The sequence below is a fragment of the Colias philodice genome, chromosome 11 (genome assembly GCF_061535455.1).
Source record: "Colias philodice isolate Cphi_HAF_F1 chromosome 11, ilColPhil1 Martin Lab GWU primary, whole genome shotgun sequence".
In the NCBI taxonomy this organism is placed as follows: Eukaryota; Metazoa; Arthropoda; class Insecta; order Lepidoptera; family Pieridae; genus Colias; species Colias philodice.
The window spans coordinates 7,153,403-7,173,314 of record NC_143096.1 but is presented as its reverse complement, the minus strand read 5'-3'; the positions used below and the strand labels follow the sequence as shown (position 1 = coordinate 7,173,314).

Genomic DNA, 19,912 nt, shown 5'->3' with positions numbered 1-19,912 from the left:
GAAACTAGTGCACCAAAAATCATAACGGTGAAATTGGAAACGTATTATATTTCCAAAATTAACTGGCATTAGAATTGGCTCTATATCTCAAACATACACACAAATATATGATTTATTTATTTATAATAAGCTTTTATAGTGGTTGAATACAAATGCACGTTCACAAATGGATGTATGAATACACAATAGAGAATATAACTCGCATTCTAAGCTCCCGTCTGGGCCGTATAGGAACATTATAATACAATTTGCATTGCTTTCGAATTGGATTGCTTTCTAAACATAATTTAACTCAAGCATTGAAAATCTCCGGAATCTCTATTGTGTGGTAACAATTAGATGTTATATAAGTCATACACACCGTGAAACTATGCTAATCGGCAATTGTATACTTACTTACTAACTCATTAAAAAGCCTAATAAAATTTTAACTGATATAAAAAACCATAACATAATAGGTAATATAATTAATGATAGGCTGTCGTAAGTACATTATTAAAGTATATCCTAACTGACCTAACTCAAGCAGACCAGTCGCTTTTTATTGTAGTAGGTATAACTTTCAGTTCTGTAAATTCAATGTACCTGCATAATATATTAAACAGGGTAATTGTAGTAGTTTTTTCTGAAAGTTATCGGTTTCTCTCTCATTCATTTAGCCCTATCACCGTCTCAATTAATCAATTTGGGTTTCTCCCATAAACCTCCTATTTTCTGATGTGTGTTTGTTTTGGTAACCATCTGTGAAAATTGAGCTTTAATTTATCCATGCTAAGATAGATGTATAATACGGTCAAAGATCGATGTATCGAATAATAATGAGTAGAAATCGAGAGAGAAAGAGAGTCTGATTATGATGTCAGTAGCACCTTGGTGCTACTGACATACTGCATAGAAAGTTGACAATCATTTTTTCTTCTTGCTATAGTTACTTCTCAGCACCGACTATCACCTACCGCCAAATAACATATACGTTTATTTGCTTTCATATCTCATAATAAAAATACAGACAGAAACGTTGAAAATAACCATCCATGTACACTCAAGCTTAAAGCGTTCACTTTTCAAGCAGTCGCGCATGAAATAAATTCGTTATCGTAGAAAAAGAGCTTTCATCGCAATCCGTTTATGACAAAGCGTATAATTTATTGATATACAATTTTAATTGAACAACAGATTAAGATGAATATTGGGAAAGAGATAAACTGAAGATAAAATGTATTCATTCATTCATTCATTCTATTTTTACATTCGAAACCATGTTTGAAACTGAATAACGTGTTAGGAGTGTCATTATGTGCAAATCTTGCCTTTTTCCTTGCAACCGTAGCTTGAAAGAAAGCGGAAACCGAGAAATTTAATATCAATAGCTACAGTCCTCGGCTACTAACGAGGATATTTTATTTACATATTATTATTTATTATGTAAAGGAAATACCTGTTATTGCATACCAACAAAAAATGGTAGGTAGGTACTTAAAATATATTTCATAAGCCACCTTCATAGAAATAGGTTGTGATAGTGTGATTCTAGATAATGGAACATCTGGAATGAGCATTTAAATACAAATTAATTAAGTCCCTTCTCCTATATTATAATGCTTTAATCACACATGTTCGCAGCATTGTACAATTATTATTAGAAATCATGGACACTTGGGCCTCCATTCACTTATTTTCATCCTATCTACAGTAATAAAAAAATATCTTGAACTAACAAGGTCTTTAATAAATTAGATGTGTAACATGTTTCTGTCTGGACGCAGAGATAATGCCTTGAATTCATAAAAGACAATTAGGGTAATAGAACTGCCTGTCACACAACGAAATTACAATACACAACATAAGCTCTAAAACCCACGCTTTAGGTCCACACTTAAATAGAGTAAACTCAAGTAATATAATACCTGTATGACGATTTAAAATATGAGAAATTGGATCGTGCAAACTTTGAAATATTTTATGCAGATATAACAATATAAACGAAAAGTAGAACCATGATCTAAGCGCTTCTGAATCGCAATCGGTAACTGATGCATAAAATCGTATTGCAGGAAGTTTTATGTAGGTAAGCGATGAATAAATCGAATACGATGAAAATGCAAAAGTTTTTCTTTTAGTTGTACAGTTGGGAATCCGCATGAATAAATCGCTAGCGGGATTACTGACAAACTGTAGCGACCTTTAAAGGTTTCTTTTACCTGGAATGTATCACCACAAATCTTTTAAAATCTTAAGAAGTAGAAATCTCTTATACCAAACCATTTCGCTAGGTTGAGCTGTGGTTTATCCAGATATGGTCAGCTTAAATTCGTGTAAACACTATCTTTTAAAAAAGTATTACATACACCATAGGTAATATATTAGGTCAATCTTATGATTTACTGGTAAAACCTAGTAAGAATAAACGGGTTTTCACAGTCATAAACATAACTATAATAACAAAATATAAGTATGAGTATAACTAATATTTATTATCACTATTATATTGGAATGGATCTTTTATATATCCAGTTCTTTAAAAAATCAGCGGTTATATTTACAAACACAGAACTCTACAAATAACCCAAATAACTCAAGATGTAAATACCTAGTTTAAATATTATTATTTTCATTCTTGTAACCATGGACCATGGACGTATAAAAAAAGACGGACGGAGTATCGCCTAAACATTGAGTGAAGCCTAGTAATGGCGGCGACACATCCATGTGTGTGTGCCATGTTGCCATGGCAACACTATGGCAACAGCTGTCCTGATGACAATGGCGGCTGTATTTTTTTCTATTAATTTTGCCGTAATAATTTTGTCATTAAAACATAAAAGAAATAACTTGCTTCCCTGTGGAATGTAATCCCTTGTGTTTTGTTATTTAAAATTGTACTGTTGCGACACCATTTAACCACGCGTGACGCCATTTTAAATATTTTTTGTGAAACAGTGACGCAGTTAATCAGTCGGTAGTTCGCGACGTAATGGCGGCCGACTAGCTTACTATGGTGAGAGTGTGTGCGTGTTCATTGTCTTTACACGATCGCTAGCTTACTACGGTGGCTTCACGTTGTTTGTTCGTAAAACGGCGTCCGTCTTTTTTTATACGTCCATGCTTGTAACCATCTTTGAACTAACTATTGACACTTTAACACTAGCTATAGAGAACGCACATTTTTTTCATAAATTAGGGCTGACTTTGTAACTATAAAATTAAGAAAATATTTTAATTTTATATTCACTTTAATATGAGCATTTCCTCTTTATTAATTCGAAATGTTAATCAAGATTAAATAAAGCATTAAGAACTTTTTTGAAATAGCGCCATCTATGTTGACTGCCAGGAAGAAATGTGGTGTTCACTCAAGCTTAGGATATTGTTTAATGTCGCTATGGCCCGCAAGATGGCGCTAGTAATAATTTAAGTTTATTTTTTATATAATAATACAAGATAAATAATTAATGTACAATGTACATGAATGACTCACATAAACTTTATTTTTCAAATAAAAAATATTAAGTAAATACTTACTCAATTAAAAATATAGTTTTACATTTCGTTAAACTACACAATATTTATAAATCAAATAATAAGTAATTTCATAATAATTAATTTAACATATCAATACATTTATCGACCTCATAACAATGCGGTAAATGATACGGCTATTTTATATTATTCGTATTTTTAAGTTTATATTTTTTCATTTCCCTCTTTCATACGAGGTAATCGCAGTAATACAATTTGTATTTTAACTCGATACAATAAAGATTAAATTTGTTTATCATTATGTGTATTGGCTGGCTAAGTAGCGTTGTCCTCCGCGATGCCCCACCCCCACATTGACGTCACGTTCATGACGTCATAGCTCAACTGAATCGACCCCCGGCCCCCGCCCTAAAAACCGACATTTTAAGAGGTGTTCCTGTTGAAAGTTGAAAATGTATCGTTATATTTCAGATATCTGCATAAATTATCATTTGGTTTCTGTAATACATATTTTATAATTGAGGGATTAGCAAATTATTATAAACTACCTATAAAGACGTATCTGTTATCTTATTTTTCTATACTAAGCCTAAGTCTAACTAGATATTATAATAAATTAAAATAAACATAACTCTTCATCTCTATTCTGAATTAATTATTCCTTGTAAGTTTTATGTTATGTATAAACTTTTCCATTTACCTACTTACTTTTGCTTATCTCCTGACATCTGAATTATTAATTACTCTGTGCTATATTAATCCATTTTATTGGTTCTGGCCTTGGTTCTGGCTTAATTCAAATGTCAGAAACAATTATTGAGAAGATGGTTATACATAATTTATTTATTTGCTTTAATTAATTCATTTTCGTTGTCGATATTCAAAGAGGTCAGGCAAAATCTTATATATTATGTGTATCAATGGATTTGTATTAATATTGATTCGCTTTGATAATTTGTTCTTAGAAACTAGGTATATCTACTATCTTGTTCTTAGAAAAGGTGTTATCCCTTTGACCTTCATTGTTGGAAATTTCATTACTTAATTTATAAATACGTACCCTTTGTTAACGATGCTTTGTTAAATCTGTGTTGAAGCAACAATGTTGTGAAATTATATTCATTTAACGAAAAAATACCTATTACATGATTACTTCTATCGAGTTCCTTTTTTATCACATTAATTTTAATTAATTAATGCATTGTAATATACCTTTAAAATGATTTACCATATACATCATAAAACTAATTGAATCTATCTTCAATCAATTAAAGAACTAGATGATAAAACTTTAATATATAGTACAGCACGTCCATGAGAGATTGGTGTCTAATCATACTTCAGAAAAGCTTAAAAATTCGCACAAAGAAATATCTCAAACAATAAAGTCACCAAGTTCTTAAAGTAATAAAATTATTCATTTATACTGGTCCCATTCTGTACAGTAAACAGCTGTTGTAATGCTGCGTCATTACAGAGGCTACTTAAGTAAAAAAAACCATGACTCATTGTTGAGTAATAAAGTTATATATACGAAGAAAAGGAATTTTCAGTAACTAAGTTTTTTAATTACAACTTACACACTTTAATAAGTATGTAACTTTTGACTAGATACATACACCTACTTACATAAGCCGTAATTCAATCGGAATGCCTAATATTGCAAAAAAGCAACGAAAAAGGGAACAAAACACAATAATATGATCACAAAAAGTACATTTATAATTTTTTTTTTATTTTAATTTAACTTTGTTTAAACAATTTAAACACATAATTATATGCTTGAATATTTTACACATTTCCAATAGAAGTATAGTATAGCTTAAAAATAAGAATCAAAATTCAATTCATAAGGAATATTTAATTTTAAAATTAAACCAAAATACTTTTTCAAATCAAATATTTTCTATTTCTAGTCATCTTAAAATCTCAATGGCTTTTAAAAAAATATTTTAACTGAACCACATTTCTAAAAGCTAGCTAATAAGCTAATTATCATATTAAAAACAAAACTAATATTATTTTACAAAGAACATATTTCTTAATTAAAACCCCAATTACTTTCAGAATAGAAACAACCAGGAGAATGTTCCCTGAGGCTACACGCGTAGCAATCGTAGCAGTACACCGTAGCTCGTTTGTAGCTCAATCCTACAATGTCACTAAAATGTAATTTACTGGGACACCGTTCCGTTCATTGTTAACGGGAAAGCTCTGCAATGGTATTTCAAACATTTTGGATCTATAGTGTACGAAAATAGGGACCGAGGGTCTGGTCTGATGCTTTCTAACATAGGTAGAGCAAATCACAAAGGCTGAATTGTGTTGTAGTCCGGTGATACAAAAACGGAGGCTCTCAATTCGTAGCGTATTTATTTACTTTATATGGATAACTCCTCTGATATTTTTCGTGATAAGGATTCATAAATCTAAAATAGACGTTAATGTCTTCAAATATTAAAATGAAAATGGAAAATTGTTATAGGATACAATCACACGTGAAGTTGGACACAACTTTTGAAGTTAATAATAACTATTAAAAAAAATACAGAACACACATTAATGGTATATAATAAATTATTATAATATGTTAGTTACATTTAAAAGGTTTGAACAAAAGGTGACTATTTCTTGCAAAAATAAGTTTTATTTCTTTCGAGAAGTGGAAGTTAAAAAACTTTTAGGTCTTTTTGCTGAACCTCTTTGCCAAAAGGCATGCAAAATAAAAACAAAACCTAAAGCTAAAGCAAAATACCGCTATTGTTCAAATGGCTATAGAATGAAGCTACTAGCAGATAATGTTTTTATAGTCTACGTAACAAAAAATCTAAAAATAGCCAATTCAATCACAACGCGTCAGTGAGCAAAATTTTGGCATTTTTTTCGTTTTTACGATACGACTTGCTATCTGCGTAATTGTATTTAATAACTTTTGTTAAGTAAATAAACTAAATAGTACTTTGTATGGTAGCATTTTATGTCGAGATGATTTTCTTAATACGACTGGTTACAAGACATCATTGTCAGATGTGAAACCACAGATACCAATTAAATACAAGATATAAATACGTAATAGTTACTATAACATAACTCTCAGTTTGTTGAAGTCGGGAAAAAAATGAGTGCAGAAACCTGACACACGTAGCACATTACCATACCGCCTTTGATGCAGATGCTTAAGAGATACGTTTTTGCCTACCATCTGATGATTGATCTTCACATTCTCTTAGCACTATATAAAATACGCTAAATATAGCATATTATTTTCAAATAACAAGTATAAACATTTAAGTATACTGGTAAATAGTTATTGAAACAAAATGTAAAAAAGTTTATCAATTTTGGCAATGCTTGCTTACTTTTAAAGCAACGTATTTGACCCAAAATGAAAGCTTTTGTTTCAATTCTATTCAGTTCTTGTATGTGATTTTTGTTTTACGTTGATTTCGTTACTTTAATAACATTAAAACTTAAACGTTTATTTTCGATAAAGAGAAGTACTGTATCATTGCTTAGCACGTCATGTATATGCGGAGAACAAATATTGTATATTACTGTTATAAAATTAACACACAGTGTATGAACTATGTCATCAAAACAATTGAGCTTTCTTAATATTATATCATTTTCCAAGGTCAACGTAATTTTTAAATCATTTTATTAAATTTACCTAAAGGTGAATGAACCCTCTCCATAAAGGTAGATACATACTCAATAGTGATGTATCAGCTTTAGGTTAGAGCTGCAGCTAAAAATCGATTAAGGTCTGAAGCGAATTTGAGGTCTAGCTGGAGAGTCCTCTTAGAGTTGAGTACCGTGAGTGTGCGGTGCGCATGCGCGGACCGGGAAACGCTCTGACGTCACACGTCGCGCCCGGGGCGGCGCGCCAGTGTCCCGCGACAGCGCGACCAGTCACGCGCGACACACGCCCCGCGCCCACACGAACACGAGCTTTCGATGCTATGCACAATAACAATATATGAAACCTACCCTGTATGCCGCAGCCACATGCTCTGTGACTATATGTGATGTTCTATGTGCCGCTCTCCTTATAAGTATTCCTTTTAGTTATAGATTCAAATAGAGACGCTCTAGTTTGCATTATTTCGTAGTGTATAGCGGTTACACGTAAATTATTCTCATATCAACATCTTAGACTTCAAAAACAAGGCAAAATACACTATATGTTGAACATAATACAACCAAATCTACATTCAAACGAATTCAAATTTATTGAAACATGAATTATGTTTCAATGAAATAAAAATACATACAACAAAAAGTTTATACACTCAGTCACTTAATAAACATTTAACAACATTCATTAATTATTTAACTATTTCTTGATATCACTATAAATTCATTTTTTCTTTTAAAATATATTATGGAATGCTGAATGCGAATATACTAATTTAATATTTTGAATACATATGTACTTGTTTTATTAAATTCTGCATGGCCTATTTATTTTCATATTCTATTGCTATATTGCAGTACAACGCAAAGCATATCATATTCATTTATATAGAATTTAAACAATAAAATAATTCAATTTCAAGCAAGAAAGCATATAAAATCATTAGAAGAAAGATCGAAAGCATATAGAACATTAGGAAAGTAGAGCATTATTAGCATGAATCTGATAATATTATAACTGGAACAATGAACAAAATATCATTAATAATTTCAATCGCAAAATAATACAAAATTTCCATTCACAGTCTTAATTTAAACTGAATAAATAGGTGTCGCTAAGTACAATTATATTACTCTCTTTCAACGTGATTCCGAGAATGAAGCATAGATGGCGTTAATGTCCACATGAGTGTAAACAATAATTTCATTAGCATTTAATATGGTTTAATACACTTTGCATAATTAATTAATTAATATGCAATGATTTGTTGAGATGGTATGAGATATTTTAAACAGCAATTACCTTATGTTATATATTTGTTAAGTTTTCATGTAGATTATTAGTAAGTATGGAATGAAGCTTTTTGAGCTTTTCGAAACTGTATTTTACACTTTCAATTATATTTTACTAGAGGTCCGCCCCGGCTTCGCCCGTGGTACATATTTCGCAATAAAAGGTAGCCTATGTCCTTTCTCGGGTATCAAAATATCTCCATACCAAATTTCATGCAAATTGGTTCAGTAGTTTAGGCGTGATTGAGTAACAGACAGACAGACAGAGTTACTTTCGCATTTATAATATTAGTATGGATTTATAAATTTCTCTCATCGTTTAATATAATTTCAAAAAGTTTCTTTGTATAATAATTTTAACATACACAATACATATTATAGCAAAAAGTATTCCTAATTAATAAAATTAAAAGAGCAGTAATAAAAGAATAATAGAACCGTAGAAATGAATCATATACTGATATGATATATTATGTATTATAATTTATAAATAAGATAAGGGATGGGTATGTAAAGGAAAAAGTACTTAAAGCAATGTGAAATAAATACATATGATTGGTAATTTTGATTTAATAGAAACTTATTTGTTTAAAATTTAGATACTCGGCACAAAGAATGCCCGATATTGAGCGATACATTACTTGTGATCTAAAACGTACCCATTTCCATTTTCCTGACATATTTTATGTCCCAGTGATCGAGCCTAAAAATGTTAAAAGGGTTCGCCTTCATGGAGCTGTGTAGATATTATGTACTTGTACATATAACATGAATACCAATGAACGTATATTTAAATATATTGTAAAATAATAGCTCATCGTAGTTTTCTTTTTACAGTGAAATGTACCGCCGTTTATCACATAATACGAAATTATCACCTTATTAGAAAACGTATTATCGATTGTTTAGATAAATATTTGATAATATTGTACATAACCGGATTTGGTATTTTATCGTAAAAGCTAGTTGTTCCGAGGAAAATTTTACAATCGCATTCCCATAAACGGTTCATAGCATAAAGTGATACGTGCTCTATTGGCCTCATTTTCCTTTGCACTACCTGAAAATGTGAAATACAGGAGAATATGCTGGAATGTAAGCGCTTTTTATCATAGACTGCATGCTGCTTCACTTATAAACGTTTTTGTTTTGTGCATATAACAGACATTAAACGGAAGCTCGTAAATAAACCAAACGTGGGTGGTTATTAAAAACCCAATTAATCTAACATCTGGAATAAATTCTGAACGAAGACAGTGAGACAGAACAAAGTAATACCAGTGCCAAATATATTCAAATTGTGATTCCGATAATATCAGTAAATATGTCAACGATTCTGAAACATTGATAGATCGTACGGCGATCGAATAAATACATATTATGCAGCAATATACTCTATACGCCGAATGAATATCGTTTATAACATATTTTGATTGTGCGATAGCAAATTGAAATCGGACTTAATAATCAAAGACTGTGATTTGACGATTGCGATAGTACTGGGCGCAGAGTCCTGGAAGTTGAATGTCTTTGTATTGACATTTAACTTCTGCGTGACTCTTGGACACTGGATTTTGGAAAGGAAGGATAGTGTATAATTAGTGAAAAAGTTAAAAACAAGCTTAATGGCGAGGGATTGAGAGTAAGCGCACTGGGTGGAGGAGGGTCGCGGCACGCTGGCTGTGATGCGATGGGCCAGGACTGGTGCTTCCGACGCAAGCGGAAACGCAGCAGCAGTCAGGATGACTCCCAACCGCATCACACCCGGTAAATATCAACATATAATGCAAATAGTTCACAGTATTTTAAAATGTTATCCATTTAGACTTGACGGATATATAACGGTTCTTTTTATTACATATTTATTAAACCCTTGTGCTATTTTTGTAATCATTGTAATTAATCTAGATACAATGATAATAATTTATCCGCATAGAGAAGGTAATATTTTATTAACAATCCACATAAATGTTAAGCTATACTCGTTGTGCGAATACTACAAAAAACAAACAGTAATGAAGCTATGATCAATTAGCAAAATAATTGATCCAGATCACATCACTTTCCAATACTGGTTTAAATACAACCTACATAGTGAAATCCGAGCTTTGAAAGTGTATGTTCCGTCCTCTTTGAATTTAAGTAGTACGAGATGTTTTTTTTTTATCTCAAGTCAAATTCACTTTTTGCTATTTAACTGTTTATGTCTTTTACTATTACTAGCCTAAAATTATTTATATACCTATAAAATCTTGCAAGGAAAAAGTTAACTAATTACGTTTACAATCTCAATATATTCAATTCAAAGCTTTTAAGCATTATTGTATTACATACCTATCTGTATATTAAACCTATAAACAATGAAACGAATGATTTTCGTTTTCCGCTTTCCATTGCTCCTTCCGTTAAAATATTAAATCTACCTTTAGTAGTAGCAGTTTAGTATAAGCATATCTAATTACTACAAATTCCTTCCTGAACAAACATTAATATTACAAACTTAGTCAATTTATAATAGTAGTAAAGATGATAATATCTCCATGATCGTATACAAGGAACCGTCGTATCTCATCAAAGCAGACTAAACATTCATAAAGTGAACTAAGCCCACTTGACTACAACACAGGGCGGCCAAGATAGGGGTGTTACGGAGATCTAGTTACGTGATAGAATAGCAAGCGTAGCCTTCATTACGTATAGCCATGTTGACTGATAGCGAACACACCGTTTGCTATTATCACGCAATTATCCACTTACCGAGTTACTACGTCCACATATGGTGACCGTCAAGGGACACTTTCTATCAAGTAATGGCCTGCAGTAAAATAGCTGTACAGAAAATTAGCTCCAGTGTTATTGACCGTGTGACACTTAATTGGCGATTTCATTTTGTTTTTGCTTTGGATATTGTATTAACTTTTGAGCGACACTTTCTATCGAGCAATGACACCAATGACCTGTAAAATAGATATGCAAAGAAAGTTTACTGTGTGTTATTGATAGTTTGTAATGGAAATTATTTATTTCAATGTTTAAATATTTTATTTAAGTACTGCAGCCTCACAAATCACGGTAGCATTAAAATAAGTCTGGAAGACATCACTTGCGAGAAAGATTTATAAATTTCCGTTTATCATCTCTCTTTGTGGCGTTAAGTTTATTTCAATGTAAATGTCTAACACGAAGAACTCCTGAATAATAAAATATTATATTCTCTTTTACGACAAGTATTTACGTAAATTGTATGAAATATCAAAATAACATGTTTAGAATTTTTAACTTGTTACATAGTTAACATATTACACTATTGAAAACATGCCTTTAATTTGTAGGACTCTTAAATATAATTCAGTTTTACATACATTAATTTATATTAAAACTGCTTGGTCATTTTATTATCCTCTTTTATAATTCAGAATTTAATATCAAAGTGAGCCACTATGTTATATCTACTATATATATACTCTATATATATATCTATATATATACTCTCGTAAATACAAAATAATCCTTATGAAACAATGATATAACAATAGAAAAATGGAATATGTACTATTTAAGGTGCATGCATTATAAAGCAAATAAGTAGGTATAAATAATTCAGCTGCTGACGTCGTGACGCTACTGCAATTACTTCCACCTGCAATCCAACTATAATTAACTTTAACCACAACTATTATTATAATAAGGTAATTTTATCAGATGTATTGTAACTAGATAGTTCTATATATGTGAATTAATTTATAATACACCAAATTTAATCATACACATATTTAATCATGCCTAGAAACACAAAAATCATATTAAAAAATTAAAATCAACACTTTCTTTTGCAAAAATAAAACGCGGTTCTATAAACAGAAAACCTTTCTATAATAATTACAACCTATGCAAATATTACAAAATATGCAGTATACAATTTGTAATATAAATGCATAATGAAGCTAATTCAGGAAACTTTACGGTACGCAATAATTATTTCTTAGAATGCCTATTATTTGAAATTAAACGAATATAACATTTCCCACGTGTATGTTTAATGGCATTTCAATTTTGCTTTAAGAAAAACATTAATAGATAATTAAAATTAAAAACAATAATCAGTTTCACGAATACTTATTAATCTGAGGAAATCCTACAGTATGTAGAGCTAAGATAGAGCGTGCGTAAACGTGTGTACGTAAATTATTTCATGATTTTAATTTAATACCTTATATTTTTATTTTGTTGTATTTTTTTCTTACAATACGAAGTATCTGCGAACTATGGAGGTTTGCCTGCATCAGAGTGAAGGGCACTGACGTCATCGGTCAAGTTCACACGCCACGTGCTCTCGACGTGCCAAACCGCTGGTTCCTACTGCATTCACATTCTCTTCATTTTTAAAGATAATCAAAATTACAAAGTAACATTAAACCTTTTGAAGTGAAACTTTTTAGGCACGTTGAGAGTAAAACTTCAATGTCGCGTCATGGATATACCGTCACGTCATGGAGTATTTTTTGTATCTTCATTTTGGTATCTTTGAAACCTGCCAAAAAAGTTTCACTTCTGACAAGTGTGCTCGCCACATACGATTTTTTTTAACCAACAACTTATAACTGAGTTCACTCAAGAGTTTATTGACTCTACAAAAGCAAGTCCATAAGATATCATAACTTCTTGTTCAATAGTTGAGGATTATATTATATATATTTTAATACCTTTTATCTATATTGTAATTCGTGTAAACTGTTGAAAGGTTTTCAGAACATTGATTACTCATTATAATCATGTTGATGTTAAACAATATATATAGATAACTGTTAGCATAATATGCGTCTCATATTTGAATAATACAATTTGGAAGGAAGTATTGTTTGCACTTGTAGTGAAAAATATATTATCTCAGGATAAAATATTATATTGTGTTTCTTTGATAAAACCTCGTATTAAGATTCGTAGATCCAAATCTGGATTGTTCATATGATGATAAACAGATTACGAAGTATTTTTGTCATACTATAATCATCCGATTAATTAATGTTATCTTTGATAATGTGACATTATCGTAATATTTTAAGGCGTTTTTATATGCATACTTTATGTTATTTATCATAGTCGGTACTTTCGTATTCAAATATACATTTTGCTACCTTAGGTTTATTCAAATAATTCTACGATATGATAGATAACAATATTTAAATTTAGATTGAGATAAAAAAACATTTAAAACTATTCTATTTCTATTTAAAATATTTAAAACATTTTAACTAGTAATTTAATTACGCATAATATTGATTAGTACCAACGTGAACGAATACTGTGTATGTTTACAAGGTGCATTAATATATTATCCGGGAACGAGGCCTTGTGCCCGTAGCTCAACCTATTATCATATGGAAATCGATAATTACTTCCATGACGTTCTAGCACGTGGCCTCGGCATCAGACAGTTTTAAAGTATTTTTCAAGTCTTGTGCTTTTTAAGATTAGTCCACGTAGCTCTAGCAATAAGCTAGAGAGTGTTTAATAAAATAATTTCTTTACGTAATATAGGTGTCTAAATAATTATAAATGAAATTTCAAAAAGTCGTCGCCCTTCAATTCTGTAATTTTATACTCTTCAAAACTTATGTTTTCTATCACTATTATAGTATATTATACCTACACCAATTCCTCAGTGGCATTTTGTGAATAGAGTCAAATATTGAGTCTATGATGGAAATTACAATTATAGAAATTATGTTATAAAATAGATTAATATCGTAATCATGCAATTAAAATATTTGATTGAATTTTGGTGCAAACGTTGCGAGATTATATTTTATTTTTTGTCTAAAGAATCATGTGCGTTTGTTATAAAACCAATGAGAAAATAAATGAGAAGTACTGTATGAACTATAAGTAATTAAGAGCCTTGTTTTAAACTTTATATGAAGAAAATTTTAGGCACAGGTAAACAAAGATACATATTTGCCTTCGTAACTACTTCGAAATGCTAACATAAGTATATGAAATTGAAATCAGCCGTGATACGGAGCTAGCTTCAGTTTGTTCAGTTGACCTATAAAGTGAGGTGCTCGTGATACGTAGTGAAGTGATCCTTGAGACAAGGGTGTAGAGCATAACTTCTGTACGGCCGCCGGGTGACTTGCGTCGTTTTCTACACAGAAGTTGCGTACCGGCGTACGCATGCGGTTTGCCCCATTCGACCCCCGGCAAAATGGCGGTGCAAACATGGCCGCCGGGCAGCCGCAGGATGCTCCGTACCGCTACTCCTCACCGAAACACCGTTAACACAATTTCCCACCCGGTTGTACACTTTGACACGCACATCCGCGACGTAACCTGTCGCGTCCCTGATCAATCTTTTGCGACACGACGCGACTTCAATCATTTAAGCGTGCAACAAGTGACATTGTTTCGCAACTTGAGATAAAATACGCTTATGCATTATTTTACAATAGTGATGTGATAGTGGGTCGGTCATAAATATAGAAGTTGTCTCTTTAGTGAGCGGCGGCGCGGGTGAGCCAAGCAGCGAGTGACGTCGACCGCTCATGTTCCCCGCGCCGCAAACGTCAACAGAGCCGCGTCACGCAGCCCCGTCGCCGCTTCATATAAATACTATCAACACGCACACGTACCCTTACTGGCGGTCATTCGGATCGAGGAAATTATCTCATTATAACATAAAAGACCTCAGTTTTGCGGGATTCAATATATCGATTGCTATGTGACCCGATTATGTGATTTTATACAATGGACAACCGTGTTTTATTTACTGCAGTGGACTTGACGATACATAAATGAATGCGTTGAAGTGATCAGTTGAGTGGCGGTCGCGATCGCGTGAGTGTGGTGTTTTACGTTGCGGTGCACGTGTTTTTCATGCTGTCAAATAAACGTTGCGAAAGCCGGCTCGGCGTCGCTCACAAACCGTTACGTGTCGTAGTACCATGACGTTTTAAACTTGGACCAATGCATTGGCAACGAACGTGTTTGTGGAGGGTGGGCCGAAGGCGTATGCGGCGTGTGGCTCGATAGCCGATATGATAACGGTTGTGTTCGCGGTATGGACAGCGGCGCGAGCGCTCGGCTGGGCGTGCGAAGCACTCGCCACCACGCCAGAAAACGAAGACGTTCCCGTGCTACCGCGCCTTCGCTCCGCGCGCGCGTCTAGCGACCTTTCGACCCTCAGCACGACCACCACTAGTTCTAGTCAGACCAGTAGCGGAGATCACTCTAAGAGGTCAACACATTCTCACATTTAAAATATTATACACAATGCCTAGATTATACTCCACACTTCACACGAACTCCAGCTATTTGTTTGAAAATCATAGTAATAAATGAGTTTTAATTTTTTTAACAAACTTAGCAATATCTACACAATTGTTGAAAGAAACTATTGATAATCGTAACATACACGTAGGTATTATTAACGAATGAATGTACATCGATTAAATGATGTTAATGATACTACAAGGCCATACACTTCAGCTATGGTTAATGGATATGTTACCTAGGTGTAGCATGCAACAATGTTTGTAAAAAAATTCGTTGAATTTTATGATTTCCTTAAATTTTATTGGATTATTTAGAAAAATATATTACTTGGTTGTGTATGAATTGTTAAAACTAATTGTTAATTGAATACAAAAAAGAAATGAATATTCTCAAATTTGGAAATATAGATGTTACAAATATGCATAATATAAGTATTTAATTGAATTGTTTTCCGAAGTTTATCTTTTAAATCACAATTTTTCAGATCAGACCTTCAATTACAGAAACATGTCCCAATTGAATTGAGGTCTTTCACTATAAAATTGATACTAAAAGCATTCAAAATGGTCAAGATTGCTGCTGACTCGTTTTATGTCGTCTCTTGTTTTGATAACTATACAAACGTAAACTTGTATGTTTACTTTCATTTATTAATGCAAGTTTTACAACACATTTTTATAGTTTATGCATTATTCTCATAAAATTCAAGTACTCATTTGCTAAAACCAACGCACACAAAGTATAACATGAGTTTTATAGGTTAATTAAAATTAAATAAGATTTTCACGAAAAGAAAATGCATCATAGGAATTTCCATTATGAATTAATTCTCATTTTTATTTCTCAAAATATTTAAAACCTATGGGGTTGTTTATTACTTGGTTAATGATTAATAAAAGATTGATGAAACTGTAACAATACTTGAGAAATGTTATTGTAATTTTAATATTTAGGATATAAAAATTCAAACGATACCCTATATATTGAAGCTTTTTTAATCATCTAAAAGTAATGGTAGAGTAAAAACCTCATATAAGTATGTCATTACTGCCATTAAGTTGCTATTAAATTGTTTATATTTTTTTATATCATTTCAATACACATTTTAACAGTATTCAAGTCATGATTTCTTATGAATCCGTGGTTACATCTAACCCAAATATATTTCCGACGACGTAATGAAAGATTTACCGTCTGTTGCGATTATCGTTGGCATTTTTCACATCCTAAAAATAGAGTGGTTTAAAAAATACAATCACGTGCTTCATACGCATATTCAAACTGAAAATAGAATTATTTGTGTTATTATAAATGTTGTTCAATCCATGTCATGCTAATGGTAAATGATGCAATCATAATTTGTTACTAATTTCCATTATCTGGCCTCTTCGACTATAGTGCAGGACGATTAAATATTCATACAATTATAATATAATGTATTAATTAAATCAACCGTACCTATTATAATAGATATTGCCATTGTCACAATATATATATTTAATTTAGAAGAATATTCACACAAGCTACAGAACACACGTATAATAACAACACAGTATTGAAATTACACAAAACGTAAACCAAACACTGTAGGAAAATAACTCAAGAACTGGTGGTAGTCGTGTCTGATGAAATGTAATGGGGGTTCAGGTGGAGTGAAGCACCTCGGCGGTGGAGCGCTAGGGGAGCTTCTAGGAGGGTACTCCGAAGACAGCCTGTATCCGCTAGAAGGCGGACTACCGGCAGGTATATGATGCACAATTATGGTATACATTGTTATCAAGTAATTGTTTAACTATTGACCTAATTATAAGTATTGCGCCTTTTTTATGTTATACAAGATGAGTTCCTTTTATTATAAATCCTGGGCAGGCAGATAGATCAGGAACTTATTGTGTTTCGTCTATCTTCTATTCACAATATTTTTATTTCAATTTGACTTTTTATTTCCTTAATGTACCCACATAGCTACAAGTGAAACTAATAAAGGCGTCATGTTAAGTGCAATTTTATACAGTTAACATGTAAAATAGAGTAACGCTATGTTGTATTAAACCATATATGTCTGTGTATTAAACGTAGATATTTTGTTTAAAGTTGAAACGAGAATACGAATGTTAACTCAAGGGAATTCAGCAATATTTCCGTGTGGAAAATTGATATCAAACACGTAACAATTTCAATTGATACGTTATACGTTCACCTGTTCAAAGGTGTAAATTATTTAGTAGCTCCATATGTGTTAGAAAGAACATTTTCCCTTTGTAGAATACTGTTTAAATTATAAAATTTATACTTCAATTGCAAATGCGAATGAAAGACATTCCATGCAGCTAGTAGTAGGTAGTTGTGCGAATGGTTTTGGATTATATTTGAATATCAAAACAGTGCGGGAGCTTCGTTGCTGTCTAAATATATCTGTACACTATACAATTTCATTATAATAAGCAGATAGAGAAAAAAATATGGAAATATAATTAGGGACATCACGCACTCAATAGATATCGATTGCCATAAAGGGAGAAAAGAAAAGTTGATAAGTTGCATATAAAATTGCAACCAGCTTAGACCAATTCATAAGTATCATACAAATCCTATAAATAGATTCAAATTGGTCTGACTGAATTAGCGCATACACTACCAAGTCATTACTGTCCGGCTGTGACGCAAAACGCCTCAATTATAGTTATTTCCAAATGAAAGATAATTGGCATAATCTCACGCACGTCTCCTCGTGATCGTACGTAACGTGGATTTTATTTTAAAAGCAATACCGTGTGATCTGTTAATTGCTTCCAAACATATATCAAGATACAGATCAACAAATATCGTACGCCCTCGAGATTGGGGACAAGTGAAAATATATTGTTACTAGATACTACTAATAGATAAACTAGTATAAAGCTAGTAACATCGTCTATGAGTAAAATTATAATATAACTTATAAGCACTGCATACATATCTGAAAGATTCGCTGCTTCTACGATTCATACTCTATAAAGAACTAAATACAGAAAATGTTTACAATTGAAAATTTGATAACTAACTTCGTTATAACTCGAAACTTAATTTTTTCTCGTAATATTAATATTATTTTCCCGAGCATATTGTGTTATTTGCACGTGTACGTTATTTCGTACGGATTATATTGTATTGTGTTGCTTAAACCCGTGATGAAAGGAAGTTGTATTCAAGAACTAAACAATTGGGATAAATATTGTAGAAGACGTTAAATTCTTATTTATAAAAGTATACATATATGTAATAAAGGTGTTTTTTATAGTTTTATAGGAGGTATATTATAGTATAGGCCAGTCCAATAGGGAAAAGTTCTCTGACTGAACGCTAATAAGCTCAAAATAGCATACACGTTTCTTTTGACCTTCTCTATTCTAATCTGACTAAAAATTACGTATGTAACCACATACTATCCGTCTTAAAACATTTAAGGTCATTCACGAAAATTGTTTCCTGCTAATTATAAATATTTTATATCAAGTGACTCGTATTTTCAAGTGACAAAAGTTAAAGTGTAAAATATTGTCTTCATTATGAATTTTTCAAAAAGCTCTAATGTAACACAGATAGGTAATGCTTTAAGCTTCCAATATGGAATGATATAGAATCATTTTACAATCTTATTATGATAATTAACAGTATTTCATGATACATACTGTATATTATCAAAATAATATTGAAAAAGGATTTTATATCTGCGATAATGAGGTTGACTGCGTTTCGGGAAAAAATAGATTTTTCGAACACCAGATACCTACCTATTACCTAATTACAGTATGTCTAGTGATCTTAACAAATGTACCTTCTATTTTACTATTTCACAAATGTTTACATACACGTAGAACCTTAGGTTAGCACTTCTCAATCAACGATAAAATTTCCTCATAATGCGATCAATTATACTCCCTCGTGAGTCGTGTGAGATTGTTTAATCTTTTTGCACTCATTAACCGCACATTCTATAAATCTTGGAATGAATATTCATAATTATATTGTAATTGAGGTCAAATATTTAAACGATTGGTATATCAGAAAACAATCGGGATTAGGATGCATTTTAATCATTTAATTATGAAAATTACTAAACCGATCTATTTATTTAAAATGAGAAATTATTAGTAATCATAAAGAATAACTATTCTGACTTAGATACGAACAAACTAATTGTTATTTAAATTTATATAAAGGTTAACCCTTAAAAATATTACTAACAAAT

The 19,912-nt window shown here is 31.7% G+C and overlaps 1 protein-coding gene across 10 annotated transcripts in view; it reads left to right on the top strand.

Annotated features, from left to right (window-relative positions):
- Positions 1-19,912, top strand: part of dnc (phosphodiesterase dunce) — a 264,431-nt gene that overhangs the window by 191,992 nt on the left and 52,527 nt on the right. For 2 of the 10 annotated variants that reach the window (XM_089700924.1, XM_089700923.1), the window contains exons 1-2: positions 14,971-15,643; positions 17,329-17,424. The exons of the other annotated variants lie outside the window; for them this stretch is intronic. In XM_089700924.1, the coding sequence (XP_089557050.1) occupies positions 15,444-15,643; positions 17,329-17,424 (296 nt within the window). In that variant the 5' untranslated portion in view covers positions 14,971-15,443. Of the gene's footprint in view, positions 1-14,970; positions 15,644-17,328; positions 17,425-19,912 lie in introns of those variants that run through there. 10 annotated transcript variants of the gene reach the window in all.